The following is a 17,357-nucleotide window of genomic DNA, read 5'->3' on the forward strand; positions in this document are numbered from 1 at the left end:
CGACAGCAGACGAGATCACACACTACATCATGCACACATACATACAGACCATTCAAATACACAGTTGGCTCCATAGCTAGGTGCTGAGTTTTCAATTGAATGCACTGATAACGCCACTGTTTTCTTGAATACGGACAGTATTGCATCACAAGGAAATACTATATAGGTTTCTTTAAAGTTCAGCTGATCCGACATAGCCGTATGGTTTTGAAGTAAAATCAAAACATTTTAAAAAAGGCTTTGGATACTGTCTTTTTTCTGGATGATTTTTTTTTTATATTTAAGTCGTGCTGTGACAAAGTCTATCTGTGGTAGCACACTTTCTGATTTGTAAATGTAACAAGGTCATTCACCTGCAAAGTAAACATCAATCATGCATTGTTATAGATACAATACACAGAAATGCGTTGTTATTCATTCTACTCACCCATTGAACATCAAGATTAAGACCAAGGTTTTGAGTGTCGCCAAAATGGATTTTTTTCGTTATGCCATTTTTTTGTAAGAATAATAATTAATTCTAAATACGCGCCTCAAATGTTAATTGTACCCTACTATGATTTCTCAATAAATGAACAGTGTGTGTCCTGCCTCAGCTAACTTATAATTGGATTGCTGCATGAAAATACAGGTCTTTGATTGGTTGATCGTATCACCGGTCTGATTTTAGGAAAACGTTAATTGCAGCTGCCCACCCCTCACCCGTAATGCAGAGCAGCCTATGGAATAGCCAAATAAAGCAAAGGGCCACAAGATGGGTGTATGATGTATTTATACAATTAATATACAGATACGTGGCAACACAACAAAGATAACAGACAGTACCCCCTTCCCCTCTTCATCCTTCTCTCAATCTACATTTTCATACTTTGATGGTACACGTTGGATGCCGATATGCCTGTGGAGCAGTGAAGAACACATATAACTGTATATGTAAACACACTACCGCTGTCCATCATATCAATACAGTGATAAAACACATAACTGATCTACCCATCCAGTGTGTGCAGCTGGGGAGGGTTGGGGTTCTGTACTATTGTACCCAACTCCAGAGTAGACTGTTACTCCGACACTATTTGAGCCAGCGGTGCGCAGTTATTGGAACTAGCGCATCGCAATTATCACGCAGATGTTGGTATAGTCAGACGAATTAGGGCTTTTGCCCAATTCAAATTTGATTGTGCTATGTGCATATTGAATGTCCACCTAGAATACATTTGCATCTCATGTTTTTATTTACCGATGCATTACCATATGCTTGCTAATAGGACCGTATTAAAGGAACAGAAGGAAGGCAGTTTGCTGAACAGAGGTGAGTGCTTGTTTCCACACTCGTCTGTTGGGCATGGGAATACGCTATAAACGTCACTATGATATGAACATGTTATATATATAATATATATATATATATATATATATATATATATATATATATATATATATATATTATGGAAACAAAAAAAGAGGCTTATTGCTTGTATGTTTTTGCTGCAAATTGACTATGGTGATGCAATATATAGGTTTGCATCACCATCAACTTTAGGTAAACTGGACTCGCTATATCATGCAACATTGAGGTACAATACAAACACAAGATTTAGTACTCATCATTGTATATTATATGATTTGGTAGGCTGGACTTCTTTAGCTTTACGCAGGTTGAAGTATATATATCCAGGTATTGACTGTTATCTACTAAAAAACTTAAAAGAAAAAATAGGAAGATATTGCATAGTCGGCAACCAGTTTAGGGTCATACAAATACTAATATAATTGTGTAGTTTTGGCAAAGGCTTTGTCGGGCACACAAGCCATCGTCTTATTTATTATAGATTATATAACGACGACTCGTGTGTCTAGAAATAAAACTGGTTTTCTGAATAAGGTGTCTAGAAGGGCTAGTATTCCGATAGTATCCTAATACTAAGTGGGTATTCAGTATCACGTTTTCAGAATAGTGGTATCCAGAATACGGACAGATTAATTCGGAATACTCTGTTTACATGGCATTGAATAGCTATTCAGATTTCCCATTGTTCTGAATACAACTGAAATCCTGATAGAACAGGAAACTGGAACAGGTACCCGGATAGCAATATGGTGTTCAGTCAATTGCACCTATCACATGCGGCAGGTGTGCAACCTCATAAAAACCCTGCATTATCTCCTCACTGTTTGCTCTGGTACTGGAGAATTTTATATGTTCCTCAGCACATCGCAACAACGCGGTTATGAACTGGTCGAGGTGGTGGACACGGCTGACTGGGTGATCCCCACTGTATCACCTGCTGCCTTCTGGAAGGTCCCAGTAGCCAGGATACACATACAGTTAGACACTACCAATTGCTCAGTTTGTTCCAGCCAGGTCATCATGTGCAGCATAAGAACATAAGAACATAAGAAAGTTTACAAACGAGAGGAGGCCATTCAGCCCATCTTGCTCGTTTGGTTGTTAGTAGCTTATTGATCCCAAAATCTCATCAAGCAGCTTCTTGAAGGATCCCAGGGTGTCAGCTTCAACAACATTACTGGGGAGTTGATTCCAGACCCTCACAATTCTCTGTGCAAAAAAGTGTCTCCTATTTTCTGTTCTGAATGCCCCTTTTTCTAAACTCCATTTGTGACCCCTGGTCCTTGTTTCTTTTTTCAGGCTGAAAAAGTCCCTTGGGTCGACACTGTCAATACCTTTTAGAATTTTGAATGCTTGAATTAGGTCGCCACGTAGTCTTCTTTGTTCAAGACTGAACAGATTCAATTCTTTTAGCCTGTCTGCATATGACATGCCTTTTAAGCCCGGAATAATTCTGGTCGCTCTTCTTTGCACTCTTTCTAGAGCAGCAATATCTTTTTTATAGCGAGGTGACCAGAACTGAACACAATATTCAAGATGAGGTCTTACTAGTGCATTGTACAGTTTTAACATTACTTCACTTGATTTAAATTCAACACTTTTCACAATGTATCCGAGCATCTTGTTAGCCTTTTTTATAGCTTCCCCACATTGTCTAGATGAAGACATTTCTGAGTCAACAAAAACTCCTAGGTCTTTTTCATAGATTCCTTCTCCAATTTCAATATCTCCCATATGATATTTATAATGTACATTTTTATTTCCTGCGTGCAGTACCTTACACTTTTCTCTATTAAATGTCATTTGCCATGTGTCTGCCCAGTTCTGAATCTTGTCTAGATCATTTTGAATGACCTTTGCTGCTGCAACAGTGTTTGCCACTCCTCCTACTTTTGTGTCGTCTGCAAATTTAACAAGTTTGCTTACTATACCAGAATCTAAATCATTAATGTAGATTAGGAATAGCAGAGGACCTAATACTGATCCCTGTGGTACACCGCTGGTTACCACACTCCATTCTGAGGTTTTTCCTCTAATCAGTACTTTCTGTTTTCTACATGTTAACCACTCCCTAATCCATGTACATGTGTTTCCTTGAATCCCAACTGCGTTCAGTTTGAGAATTAATCTTTTGTGCGGGACTTTGTCAAAAGCTTTCTGGAAATCTAAATAAACCATGTCATATGCTTTGCAATTATCCATTATCGATGTTGCATCCTCAAAAAAATCAAGCAAGTTAGTTAGGCACGATCTCCCTTTCCTAAAACCATGTTGACTGTCTCCCAGTACCCTGTTACCATATAGGTCATTTTCCATTTTGGATCTTATTATAGTTTCCATAAGTTTGCATATAATAGAAGTCAGGCTTACTGGTCTGTAGTTACCTGGTTCAGTTTTGTTTCCCTTTTTGTGGATCGGTATTACGTTTGCAATTTTCCAGTCTGTCGGTACCACCCCTGTGTCAAGAGACTGCTGCATGATCTTGGTTAGCGGTTTGTAAATTACTTCTTTCATTTCTTTGAGTACTACTGGGAGGATCTCATCCGGCCCAGGGGATTTGTTTATTTTAAGAGCTCCTAGTCCCTTTAACACTTCTGCCTCAGTTATGCTAAAGTTATTTAAAACTGGATAGGAACTGGATGACATGTGGGGCATGTTGTCAGTATCTTCCTTTGTAAAAACTTGTGAAAAGTAATCATTTAACATATTTGCTATTTTTTTTTTCTTCCTCTACGATTTTGCCATTTGTATCTCTTAAACATTTAATCTCCTCTTTGAATGTTCTCTTGCTGTTGTAATATTGGAAAAACATTTTGGAATTGGTTTTAGCTCCCTTAGCAATGTTTATTTCTATTTCTCTCTTGGCCTTTCTAACTTCCTTTTTGACTTGCGTTTGCAGTTCTGTGTACTCTTTCTGCGTACTTTCTTTTTGGTCCTTTTTTAATGCTCTGTAAAGTGCCTTTTTTTGCTGAATATTTTTTTTAATTGATCTATTAAACCATTTTGGCAATTTAGTTTTACATTTAGATTTGTCTACTTTAGGGATGTAATTGTTTTGCGCCTCTAGTACTACATTTTTGAAGAACAACCATCCTTCTTCTGTGGGTGTTTTCTCTATTTTACTCCAATCTACTTCTGTTAGTCTCTGTTTCATACCTTCATAGTTTGCTTTTCTAAAATTGTAAACCTTAGCTTTAGTCTTTACTTTTGGGGATTTAAAAAACACTTCAAATGAGACCATGTTGTGGTCTGAGTTTGCCAGTGGTTCTCTGACCTCTGTTTTAGTTATTCTGTCTTCGTTATTTGAAAAGACTAAATCAAGGCATGCCTCCCCTCTAGTGGGTGCCTTCACAAATTGTGTTAGGAAGCAGTCATTTGTCATTTCCACCATTTCTATTTCATCCTTCGCGCTACCCACCGGGTTTTCCCATTTTATTTGGGGGAAGTTGAAATCCCCCATTAGTATGGCTTCTCCTTTGCTACACACATTTCTAATGTCATTGTATAACAGATTATGATACCGTCAGAATCTGGCGGTCTATAGCATGCTCCTATTATTATGCCTTTTGAATTTTTGTCCGTTATTCTGACCCATATTGATTCGGTTTTATTTTCTTTGTCCAGGTTTAACACCTGGGCTTCAAGACTGTTTCTTATGTATAGCGCTACCCCTCCTCCTCTTCTGTCCTGCCTGTCTTTCCTATACAGTGTATACCCACAAATATTATATTCGTCCCCATCACTCTCAGATAACCACGTTTCTGTAACACCTATCACATCATAGTTACCTGTTAGTGCAGTAGCTTCAAGTTCTAGAATTTTGTTTCTGATACTTCTAGCATTTAGATAAATACATTTAATGGTTGTCTTACCTGAGTTGTTGTTCTTGTTTTGATGCGGTCTCCCTTCTGTTTTTTTGTTGATTTCTCCCCCCTTCCTTTCTAGTTTAAATGCTTCCGAACCTGCTCGAGGATCTTTTCTCCAAGTAGACTAGTTCCCTTGTTATTTAAATGCAGTCCATCCCGTCTATACAGATAGTCCTCGTTGTAGAATGTGGTCCAATGATCAAGATAGGTGAAGCCTTCCCGTGTGCACCACGTCTTCAGCCATTCGTTTTGATTAATTATTTCCAGCTGTCCATATGGTCCTTTGCAAGGTGCGGGTAGTATACCAGAAAATACCACAGTTTTGGTTTTCTCTTTTAATTTCCTTCCTAGCTCTCTGAATTTGTTTTGCAGGGATTTTGGTCTGTCTCTTCCAATGTTGTTTGTACCGATGTGGACGACTACTACCGGGTCGTCTCCTGTTCGTTCTAGGAGCCTGTCCACGTTTTCAGTGATGTGCTTGACCGAGGCTCCCGGAAGGCAGCACACTGTTGTAGTAAGGGGGTCCAAACTGCGAATTGAACTTGCTGTGTTTCTCAATATGGAGTCCCCAACAATCATGACCTCCCTTCTTTTTGCTGTCTGGTCACCACTGTCAATAGGGTCCTGGATGTTGTTCCTTTCATTCTCTTGTTGTTGGTTCTGCTCATCAAAATTCTGAAGTGACTCAAATCTGTTGGTTGTTTTGATTTCTGGTGGTTGTGTTTGACGAAGTTTCTTTTTTTCCCTGCTTCTGCCTACCTGAACCCAGCTGTTCTGACCTTCTATCTCCCTGGTGGCTTTCAGTCTGTTAGGGGTGATGCAGACTTCCATGAATTGTGGGTGTGCCAGTTCCTCAAGATCCTGTTGCTGTCTCACTTCTTCCAGCTCCATTTCTAGCATACTTACTAGTTTATGCAAATCCTGGATCGCGCGGCACTTTACGCACACTTGGTTTAGCTCCGCTGGGTTTTCTCGGATTTCCCACATCAAGCAGGTGTCACAGATTACTGGCTTGAAGACCATGTTGAGGGTTTTTTTTTTTTTTTGAAGTTTAGTTTCTTCTGCAGCCGTCAACCTGCTTTCAAACTGCTTCGAAACTGCTCTGTACTTTTCCACGCCTGTACTTCTCCCACTCGCTGTCGCTGGGAAGACTGCCTCGTTTAACTGCGTTGTTCTGCTGTGCTGTTGGCTCCTCCCCTCGCCCGTGTCTCAAAACGGCGCTGAATTTGAATCAGCTGCTCCGAGTTTCAGCTTGTTTGTTATCAGAAAAACACACGCGGCTGTTTGACTTTGAGCTGCTGCTGTGTTTCCCCAATGTCCTCTGTTTTCTGATTAAAGCAATTCAAGATGCAATTTCTCCTTTCTGCTTCGAAACTGCTCTGTACTTTTCCACGCCTGTACTTCTCCCACTCGCTGTCGCTTCCACTCGCTGTCGCTGGGAAGACTGCCTCGTTTAACTGCGTTGTTCTGCTGTGCTGTTGGCTCCTCCCCTCGCCCGTGTCTCAAAACGGCGCTGAATTTGAATCAGCTGCTCCGAGTTTCAGCTTGTTTGTTATCAGAAAAACACACGCGGCTGTTTGACTTTGAGCTGCTGCTGTGTTTCCCCAATGTCCTCTGTTTTTTGATTAAAGCAATTCAAGATGCAATTTCTCCTTTCTGCTTCGAAACTGCTCTGTACTTTTCCACGCCTGTACTTCTCCCACTCGCTGTCGCTTCCACTCGCTGGGAAGACTGCCTCGTTTAACTCATATGTATGTAGTTAAAACATGATGTGTACTATTATTGATGTACATCTATTTGAGTTGTTTTATTATTGTGTATCCTGTACTAAAATGACATTTGTGAAAAATACAACAAAATAAAACGACATTTGTGAAAAATGCAATGAAAAATTATTTTAAAAACAAATAAAACAAATTTCACTGGACTCTAATCATAGGTAAGCATTGTAAAGACCAGAGACGTATGGTAAAGCATTATAATAAACATGCAAATGCATAGTATAACCCTAGGAAAAGCATGATACATTTTTGTAAGGGTTACCTTGGCAGTTGACTTTGTCTGTATTATAGTAATGCCCTCTAGTCAGGGTTCTGCAGCTCAGGGAGGTCAGTGCTGATGCAATTACAGGGACCTGGTCTCCCCCTCTCCCTGCAGTACTTCCCTGGCCGGCCGGTGGTGATGACGCTCCTGCGTTCCCTGGAGACCTGGTTGAAGAGCCGTGATGACCCTGAGGTCCAGTATACTGCTCTGGAGAAGGTGCTAGACAATGAAGTGCAGGTCAGCCCCGCCGCTTGCGTTACAGGGATGCCATATGCATCTACGCAATATTTCATTTCTTACCTGTTCAGTATCCTGTGTGTGTGTTTGTGTGTGTGTGTTGAGTAGGATTCTCTGCTGCTGGTTCTGCTTAGACTGAGGTTTGCAAACTGACTGTTCCAGATAAAACCGTCCTTTCTTAACCATATCCTAAAGCTAAATTTCTAAATGACCAATATGGGTGTGCAGCTGTAATTTTTTCCACTCTAATTTTGTAGAGTGATTTACCATTTACTAACTCAGTTTGTTTGGAAATTGCATGTAATCACTTGTGTTGTTAACTTGTTATAGGGCTTCAATTGTTGTATTATCTAGAAAGAAAGAAAAGAAAGTGAATTGTTGGTTTTAATATTTATATGTGAATTTTGAACAACACCTTCATGTCGTGATACATTTGATAAACGGTTCAATCAGGATAAAAAAACAATAAAAACCCTGAGGAACTGTTTGGTATCCCGCGGAGCATTGCATCAGGGGACCACTGGTATCCTGCAGGACATTGCAACAAGGAACCACTGGTATCCCACAGGACATTGCATCAGGGGACCACTGTCATCTTCCAAGGTCAAGACAAATGGGTCTATCAAAGAAAAAAGGCGAAAGCTGTGACTTCCACAGCTATGACTTCAAATATCAATATTATATTTTATATTATATTTTCTGGCCCCCTACCTGTTATTAGGAGAGGCTGCGTTTGTTTGTTAATAATTGGGAAAGACCTGTGTTTAAGAGAGATGGACTGCATACTAACAAGAGAGGGTCAATCAGACTAGCAGAAAATATACAAAACTGTTCTAAAAACCTTTGACTCAATAAGCTTCCACAAGACTTTATTGTGAATTCCCAGCCATGCATACAAACCCCACAAACAGGCTGCCCTATCACTGTAGTATCACTTCCTCATTATCTATTTCCAGCTTCTTTAAGGGATTGTGTTAAAAAAAAATGTAATAAAAATTTAATTGACAGCTAATGAAAATGCTGATAATTCAACAGCAACCTCTTTTTGTGTGCATTACTGAATAAAATCTCTGGGTAATACATTTCTCCAAATTAATGATTTTATTCTGGAATTAGAAGTAAACATCCTGGCTCTGGTTGAGACATGGCTAAAACAGGATGAGACGGTCCCATTAATAGAGGCCTGTCCACCCGGTTTCTCCTTCTACCAGAAGGCTTATAACCAAGGCTGGGTTGGTGGCATTACTACCATTTTTGGTGAGGAACTCGATTTTTAGAGAATAATGGTTATACATCTTTCAAACTACTTACTGCTTCTGTAAAAACCTCAATCAATCTATGTCACAGTAATCTACCTACCCCCCTGACAAAATTCTCTTTTTCTTTCTGAATTTGCTGAATTATTATCTACAATGACAGTTAAGCATTATAGAATTTTAATATTGGGTGATTTTAATATACATATTGATGTGGATCTAGATCCCTTTACTAGGACTTTTAGGTCACTGACAGATTCATTTGGGTTTTCCCAACATGTTACAGGCCCCATCCATATTAGATTTAATTCTCATTCGTGGTTTATATATTCAAAATCTAATAGTTACAGATCTTGCACTCTCTGACAATTCAGCCATCCTTTTTGAATTATCACTGCCTAACCCTATTAAAAAATCAGTGCGCTTTGTTAAAGGTCGCCCTCATAACTCATAGATTACTAATTTATTTCTGGAAGCATTGCCTACTCAAGCAGCCATCCAAGCAGAATCACTGGATATGCAGGTGGATTATATAATACCACTTTCAGCACTAATTTTTATACTATAGCCCCTATTAAAAACAAAAGAATTACTGTCACAAGATTTTCTCCATGGTTCAATGGAATTACACATGAACTTAAACGTACATGCAGAAAACTAGAACACAAATGGAAAGATACCAAACTGCACGTCTTTCTTCTCGCTTGGAAAGATAGTATTCTAAAATACAAGGCAGCCTTGTCTTCAGCAAGATCAGCTTATTACTCAAACTAACTAATCAACAGAAAGACCTCTCTCTGGGTGCACTACCTTCAGCTAGCAGCAATGATTTTATAACCTTTTAACAAAAAAAAACAAAAAACTAATGATATAAGAAATAATACTACTGACAGCTTAAACAGGCCGCTCAGCAATAAGACAGAGTGATTTGCCTGAGTCCTGCTTTATCAGACCACACCTTTTGATTCTTTCATTTTAATCAATCAACCAGATCTTATTGACCTAATTGGTAAGACTAAAACCACCACATGTGAGTTGGACCCCATTCCTACTAAATTGCTCAAAGATATTTTTCTAAAATAAATAACACTGTCTTAAATATAATTAATAGCTCTCTCATCTGGCACTGTTCCTGAGTCTTTCAAGGTTGCTGTAGTATGACCACTGCTTAAAAAATCCTACCCTTGAGCCACAAACACTGAACAATTTTAGACCTATTTCAAATCTCCTCGTTCTATCTAAAGTCTTATAAAGTCTGGTCATCTCGCTACAAAAAGGATATTGCTGCTCTAGAAAGACTGCAAAGAAGAGCGACCAGAATTATTCCGGGTTTAAAAGGCATGTCATATGCAGACAGGCTAAAAGAATTGAATCTATTCAGTCTTGAACAAGAAGGTATTGACAATGTCGACCCAAGGGACTTTTTCAACGTGAAAAAAGAAAAAAGGATCAGGGGTCACAAATGGAGATTAGACAAAGGGGCATTCATAACAGAAAATAGGAGGCACTTTTTTACACAGAGAATCATGAGGGTCTGGAATCAACTCCCCAGTAATGTTATTGAAGCTGACACCCTGGGATCCTTCAAGAAGCTGCTTGATGAGATTCTGGGATCTATAAGCTACTAACAACCAAATGAGGAAGACTGGTCGAATGGCCTCTCGTTTCTTAACTTTCTTATGTTCTTATGTTCTTATCTATCTAGAGAACCACTGGTATCCCGCAGGACATTGCATCAGGGAACCACTTTTAATCTATCTAGAAAACCACTTCTCCACATGTGATAAACATTCTGAGTGTAAAAATCTGCAGGTATATAGATGTGTCTGTCTTTGTGTAGAGCGTACTCAAATCTGTGGATGTATAAAAACTGTGTGTAATGTGTGTGCGGTTCTCCCTCCTCTCTACAGATCGTGGATGCTGCTCTTCCTGATGCTGTGAGGTGGGTGTCCTGCCAGGGGAGCCAGCCTCACTTCCGAGGGTACCCCTGCTCGCTCTGGATCCTCTTCCACCTGCTCACAGTGCAGGCAGCCCACAGCACACACACCCCAACCCCAGGTAGGTGAGATGGATACACCGTGTAAGTTTTATTTTTGGTTCCTGGTAGTAAGTGTTATTTCCTAATTGCTTATCCCTCAAATGTATAGAAAATGGCTATTATTCCCCACAAACTGATATCACTATGTAACAGTTACATAGTGATATCATCACACACACATACTGACCGTCTGTTTGCTCCCATCTTTATTGTGGAGTCTCGTCATTGGGTCTACAGAAAGATCACAGCTCTCCTCAGCGGCATAGAACAGGTTAAACAATACGATTACTTCCAGCTGCTATGTGCTTGAGGGAAATCCTGTTTTTTTTAGTTACTAGAAAAGTAATTAGTTTAGGGCAGGCAAAGGATTCGTTGAGATTAGTGGAATTTAAGCAGTTAATGAAGGGTGCAGCTCAGCTCCATCTGAGGTTTAGTGGGTTTCAAGTACCCCCAGATGGACCCTGCCAGGGGTGTCGATCTGTCCTTTAGGGGTCGGCAGCCAGATTACTCTGGTCAGCATTATCCTCTGGAAAACATCAATGATAACAGAACCACAACAACTGGGTGTGTGATTTGATTTGGATTATACTACATCAGAGCTTCCTTCACCAGGCTTGTGTGTATGACTACTGGTAGAATACCAATATACTGTACTGCAAAGTACTGGTACTTTAGATACAGTTAAGACAACTATGACCAATAGTGTCAGGATGGTCAGGTCAGAAGGACCTGCGTTGAGTGGGGCTACTGATTGCATGCCTCTGGTTCGGATCTTCCCTCTCTCCTCCTCGTTCCCCTCTCTTCCCCTCTCCTCTCCTCTCTCCCTCTTTTCTCTCCCCTCCTCACAGATCCACTGGAGGTACTGCAGGCCATGCATGGGTACATCCAGCACTTCTTCAGTTGCCGGGAGTGTGCCACGCACTTCAAGAGCATGGCCGCCGAGACAATGAGCCGAGTGGACAGCCTGCCCAAATCAGTGCTGTGGCTCTGGTCCCGGCACAACATCGTCAACAACCGCCTTGCAGGTAAACCCATCTGCTGCACAGTGATTGCAGTTGACAAAATAATCCCAGAAATCTTACCTGTTGAGCACTTCCATTTGTTACATAGATTTTTACACAACATCAATAATAGATAATTGCAAAGCATATGACATGGTTTATTTAGATTTCCAGAAAGCTTTTGACCAAGTCCCGCACAAAAGATTAATTCTCAAACTGAACGCAGTTGGGATTAAAAGAAATACAGGTACATGGATTAGGGAGTGGTTAACATGTAGAAAACAGAAAGTACTGATTAGAGGAGAAACCTCAGAATGGAATGTGGTAACCAGTGGAGTACCACAGGGATCAGTATTAGGTCCTCTGCTATTTCTAATCTACATTAATGATTTAGATTCTGGTATAGTAAGCAAACTTGTTAAATTTGCAGACGACGCAAAAATAGGAGGAGTGGCACATTGTTGCAGCAGCAAAGGTCATTCAAAATGATCTGGACAAGATTCAGAACTGGGCAGACACATGGCAAATGACATTTAATAGAGAAAAGTGTAAGGTACTGCACGCAGGAAATAAAAATGTGCATTATAAATATCATATGGGAGATACTGAAATTGGAGAAGGAATCTATGAAAAAGACCTAGGAGTTTTTGTTGACTCAGAAATGTGTTCATCTAGACAATGTGGGGAAGCTATAATAAAGGCCAACAAGATGCTCGGATACATTGTGAAAAGTGTTGAATTTAAATCAAGGGAAGTAATATTAAAACTGTACAATGCACTTGTAAGACCTCATCTTGAATATTGTGTTCAGTTCTGGTCACCTCGCTATAAAAAAAGATATTGCTGCTCTAGAAAGAGTGCAAAGAAGAGCGACCAGAATTATTCCGGGTTTAAAAGGCATGTCATATGCAGACAGGCTAAAATAATTGAATCCGTTCAGTCTTGAACAAAGAAGACTACGCGGCGACCTAATTCAAGCATTCAAAATTCTAAAAGGTACTGACAATGTTGACCCAAGGGACTTTTTCGACCTGAAAAAAAAACAAGCACCAGGGGTCACAAATGGAGATTAGACAAAGGGACATTCAGAACAGAAAATTGGAGGCACTTTTTTTACACAGAGAATCATGAGGGTCTGGAATCAACTCCCCAGTAATGTTGTTGAAGCTGACACCCTGGGATCCTTCAAGAAGCTGCTGATGAGATTCTGAGATCAATAATCTACTAACAACCAAACGTGCAAGATGGGCCGAATGGCCTCCTCTCGTTTGTAAACTTTATGTTCTAAAATATCAAATATCAAACACTCAAAGAAACAGTAATAATGAAAAAGACTGAAATTGATTTTGGAAATTTATAGAACCCCTTCATACAGGTATGTCAACAGTAACCAATGACCTGAGCATTCACAAGACCTGAAAATATATATTGGCTTCGTAGATTTTGGGTGATAACATTTAAATTCACAGTAACCAAAGTAATGGTCAATGTTCAGCCCTTTCTGATCATTGTCCAGTATAGAAACGTTGTATACCAAAAATGACGGACTCTAATTCTTTGAAGAAAAACTATGACAATTGCACTGAAAAATTACCAATCCCAAAATGCAAAAAAAGGAAGAAAAAAAAAGCAAAAACAATCCATAAAGCCAATAAAAGGAATAACCAGTTTGATCTCACCCAAGATGTTACTGCGTTTGCTTTAAATCCATAAGCTATCCTGGTTTGGGGTGGATCTTCATTCTTGGTTGTAGGCACAGAGACATGCTGCTGAATTCTCCTACAGTCATACATGTTGCTTAACCGTGTACATTGCTTCTTTTTGAGTGATACATTTAGTGAACTAAAATCATAAAGATTACAAAACAAACGCAGAAATCAATCTCACTGTACTGAAAAAACGTCTCTCCCCAGCTCAGATCAGCGCTACATTCAAAAAGATTGAGCTGTGCAATGACGTCATACAGGAGGCGGAGGTTGGAACCCGCCCCTGAAATAGAGTTCAATATAACACCTGCAGAGAAAATTAAATCTCCAATTAACCTTATAATTTTATTATTGATAATTAAGTCAATGAAGTAGAAGAAAAAAGCACCATTTTAACCTAACTAGCTACTTTTAAAAAGACGATTGATTTATAACTGCCATTTCAGGTAGCTGAATAAAAAACGTTTAATGCCTGGCCAGGCTTTCTGTTGTTCAATTAAGTCACAATAGGCAACAAGTTTATTGTGTTACTATTATGTGGACCATGCCACAACTTTCTCGTTTAAGAATGGTGCCGCATCTCTCCTGCAGAATTTCAGAGGCTGGTAAACTCTATGCCATGGCGCATACAGGCCATACTGGCCGCACGTGGTGGCCTAACACCCTATTAAGTGACTTTACATTGACCTTTCCATTTTGTTGTCCACTACCTGTACGATGGATGGATGAGAATGATTTCAAATAAGAGCAATTACAAAATATGAGTACAGATTACTATAAGAGTAACGTCAATACAAGATACAAGAAGTAGTTATAATTAAGAGCAGTACTAGAATATGGCAAGGTATGGAGCAGTTCAGTGCAAGTACTGGTACATATATTCCAGTATAGTGTAGAGTTGTGAGGTCTGCAAATGCTGTCTGAAGAGGTGGTCAGGGACTGAGCAGGCCTGATATTTGTGGGTCGATCGTTCCACCACTGAGGGGCAAGGGTGGAAAAGAAGCAGGCCATGGAAGTGGGGGAGCGGAGGGGGGTACAGTTAATCTGCCGGTGGTGGAGGAGGGAGATGGCAGAGGGGTTGAGGGGGGGTGTAGGGCGAAATGATAGTCTGGAGATAGGAGGGAGCAGAAAGATCAGGACAGCAATAGACGACCAGAAGAGTTTTGAATTAGATGTGAGCAGCAATAGGGAGCCAGTGCAGAGAGTGGAGCAGCTGTGTAGAGTGGGAGAAATGAGGAAGGGAAAAGACAAAGGGAGCAGCAGAGTTTTGGATGAGCTGGAGCGGACGGATCACAGGGAGGCCGGCCAGGAGGGAGTTGCAGTAGCCAAGGCGGGACAGTACTAGAAGCTGGGTGGAGTAGTTGGTGAATTATGCATATGTTGCTGAGGAAGAAAAATCCATATTTAGCATGGATTATTATTTTAAAACATGATATCTGGTAGTAAGTACTATTGGTTTAAAAAAAAAATCTCCGTTTGCAAAAACCATGCTTTGAGTTAGTGTTGCACTTGCTCGGTCATTTCACCTTCACCGGCCTTTTTCCTGTCATTAATCAACTTCGAACAGGGGCAGTGCAGGGGCAGGGCACACTGCCACACCAACCCACTGCTTCCCCAGCATGACATAACATGACCCACCCAGAAGAGACTGCTGAGGAGAAATGGCCCAGGAAGTACAAGTGTAATTGTCAATTCCAGTGCTCTTGGTGTTCAATATAATTTATATAGTTATACATATATTAGCATGGGCATAGTTTGGCTTTTACATTTGGGGGGGCTGAAGTGTAAGCAGCATATGGTCAGGGCCCAGAGGTATGGTGACCCTGGTGGGGGTGGTGAGGGTTAAAGCTACAGAGATTTTAAGCGTGCAACAGCAAATTTGACCCATAATTTGATAGTTATTATACACATAGCAGAGTCTTGGGTTCAACTACAGTATTAAAGTATACACAAGCAATTTTGAGGAAGGGTATCATGCTGCTGAAGTGATAAACCAACTGGGCACTTGTTATATCTATTTTCATAATGTTACCACATTTTATAGTACCCATAGTGTACGTGTTTCAACGTACTTTGCAGCTGAGTATACTAGCATTTTTCAAAGAACCAAAAAAATACAACCTTGCATGCAAACAGTAGCCTATAATAGAGGGCTATGGCCAAAAATACAGAATTTCTACACAACTTATTATTTACATTAACAAAGATTAAATAATTTTTTTTTTTTTTTTTTTTTTTTTTTTAAACATTGTACATAAATGTTGCCTTTCAAATTGGCACATTTGTAAGAACACAGTAAGCCTTTTCTTTTTCAAGTAACGTCAGGTGGGATATTGTATCAACACAACTCTGAATTATTATTGAACTGCTCAAATCAAGAACAAAACTGAGTCCAAAATAAGTAAAGAAGTATGATAATGAATAAAATATTCAAAACTCACAGCCAATGTGTACCATTATGCAATATATTAAAACATATTCAGTTACATTAATTGCAGTAACTTCATAATTGATGCATAAGTTACACTACAGTTCAAACAGGGATGTATGATTTTTCTTTAAGATATCAAGAATGAAATGTACCATTCTATAAACAACATTATTTTGGATTGGAATATGAAGATTAACCAAATGATAATAGTTAACCCTTAGGTCTTAATAGTTCCAGCTACCTTCCCCAGTTTCAGATCAAAACCAACAAACAGGTCTTTTCTCAGCCTCTCATCTGCTGGGTCTAGTGCTCACCTGCTAATGAGACCTCTTCCATCATTTTCATATGTATGTATTTGTTTTTGTTTGAATGTTATCCTTCTCTCTCAGATTCTGCTCCCCTTCATTCCATGTTCCTTGAAAACTAGGATTCAGCATTTATTTTTTACATGTTAGTTATACAATTATTTTGTACCATACCAGTACCTTTTTCCATTAGAAAAATACTGCTTATCCTGTTTAAGACACTTGGTTGGATATTCTGCAAGTTAGGTATATCTGTAGATAGGGCTCACATTTCAACATATACACAGTGAGAATGTCAATCATCTTTTTCATACTGATAGTTCTAGTTTTGTAATTTTGTCCGTGACAGGGGAGATTACTAAAGCACTTAACTGAATTGACGAAGTAAAGATTCAACTGAAAGAAGTCAATAAGACATAATCAGATCCCTCACTGTTTATATTATTTAAATACACCTAATTGCTGTGAAATCCAACTGTCTTGCTTTCTACAATGGGCACAATTTTCCCAAATTACTTAGCCCCCCCTTCCCAGAGAAAGATGACATTGTCAGGTGTGATCCACCTGAAAGCTTTCCATTTCTAATTTAACCTCTTAAACCCCCAGCCTCTCACAGGCAATTTCCACCTGGAGGGCTATGGCCTTAAATAAATCACATTATCTTCCAAAGTACAGACAGCACAGGCATGGTTCAGGGCTTAATTCAAGGTAATTCCCCCTGGCCATTAGTACTAAAACCTCAGATTTGATTTAAGTCTTACTCTGTACCACACTGGAAGGAGATATCCAGAAAAAAAAAAAGAAACGCTTTTCATTTGTTTATATTCTATCGTCATTTTTTCACCTTGTAGCACATGAAGAGATTTTTTTCCAGTGCTTCCCCAACATGTCTACTACACTGGATAAAAAATTTGAAACTGATTGTAAAGGTATCAAATTCTACATGAGTTTTTACAAAGCTAGGCCCAAGCGTCCCCAAACCTCTCCAAAAATGAATATTGTGTAAATCTTTACGGCCAGTCATACACTAGTTTCTTGAGCAAGATCTAAAAGGGAGGTTACCTTCTGGCACCTCACATGCTATACATTGCCACATGAGCTAGATTTTGTAATCCTCTTTTTT

General features: G+C 39.5%; 1 protein-coding gene across 3 annotated transcripts in view; it reads left to right on the forward strand.

Annotated features, from left to right (window-relative positions):
• The window catches only part of LOC121326738 (sulfhydryl oxidase 1-like), a 156,271-nt gene that overhangs the window by 123,207 nt on the left and 15,707 nt on the right, over window positions 1–17,357 (forward strand). For all 3 annotated transcript variants that reach the window (XM_041270173.1, XM_041270174.1, XM_041270175.1), the window contains 3 exons: window positions 7,375–7,497; window positions 10,664–10,811; window positions 11,640–11,816. In XM_041270173.1, the coding sequence (XP_041126107.1) occupies window positions 7,375–7,497; window positions 10,664–10,811; window positions 11,640–11,816 (448 nt within the window). The remainder of the gene's footprint in view (window positions 1–7,374; window positions 7,498–10,663; window positions 10,812–11,639; window positions 11,817–17,357) is intronic.

This window comes from Polyodon spathula, chromosome 14 (assembly GCF_017654505.1).
Source record: "Polyodon spathula isolate WHYD16114869_AA chromosome 14, ASM1765450v1, whole genome shotgun sequence".
In the NCBI taxonomy this organism is placed as follows: domain Eukaryota; kingdom Metazoa; phylum Chordata; class Actinopteri; order Acipenseriformes; family Polyodontidae; genus Polyodon; species Polyodon spathula.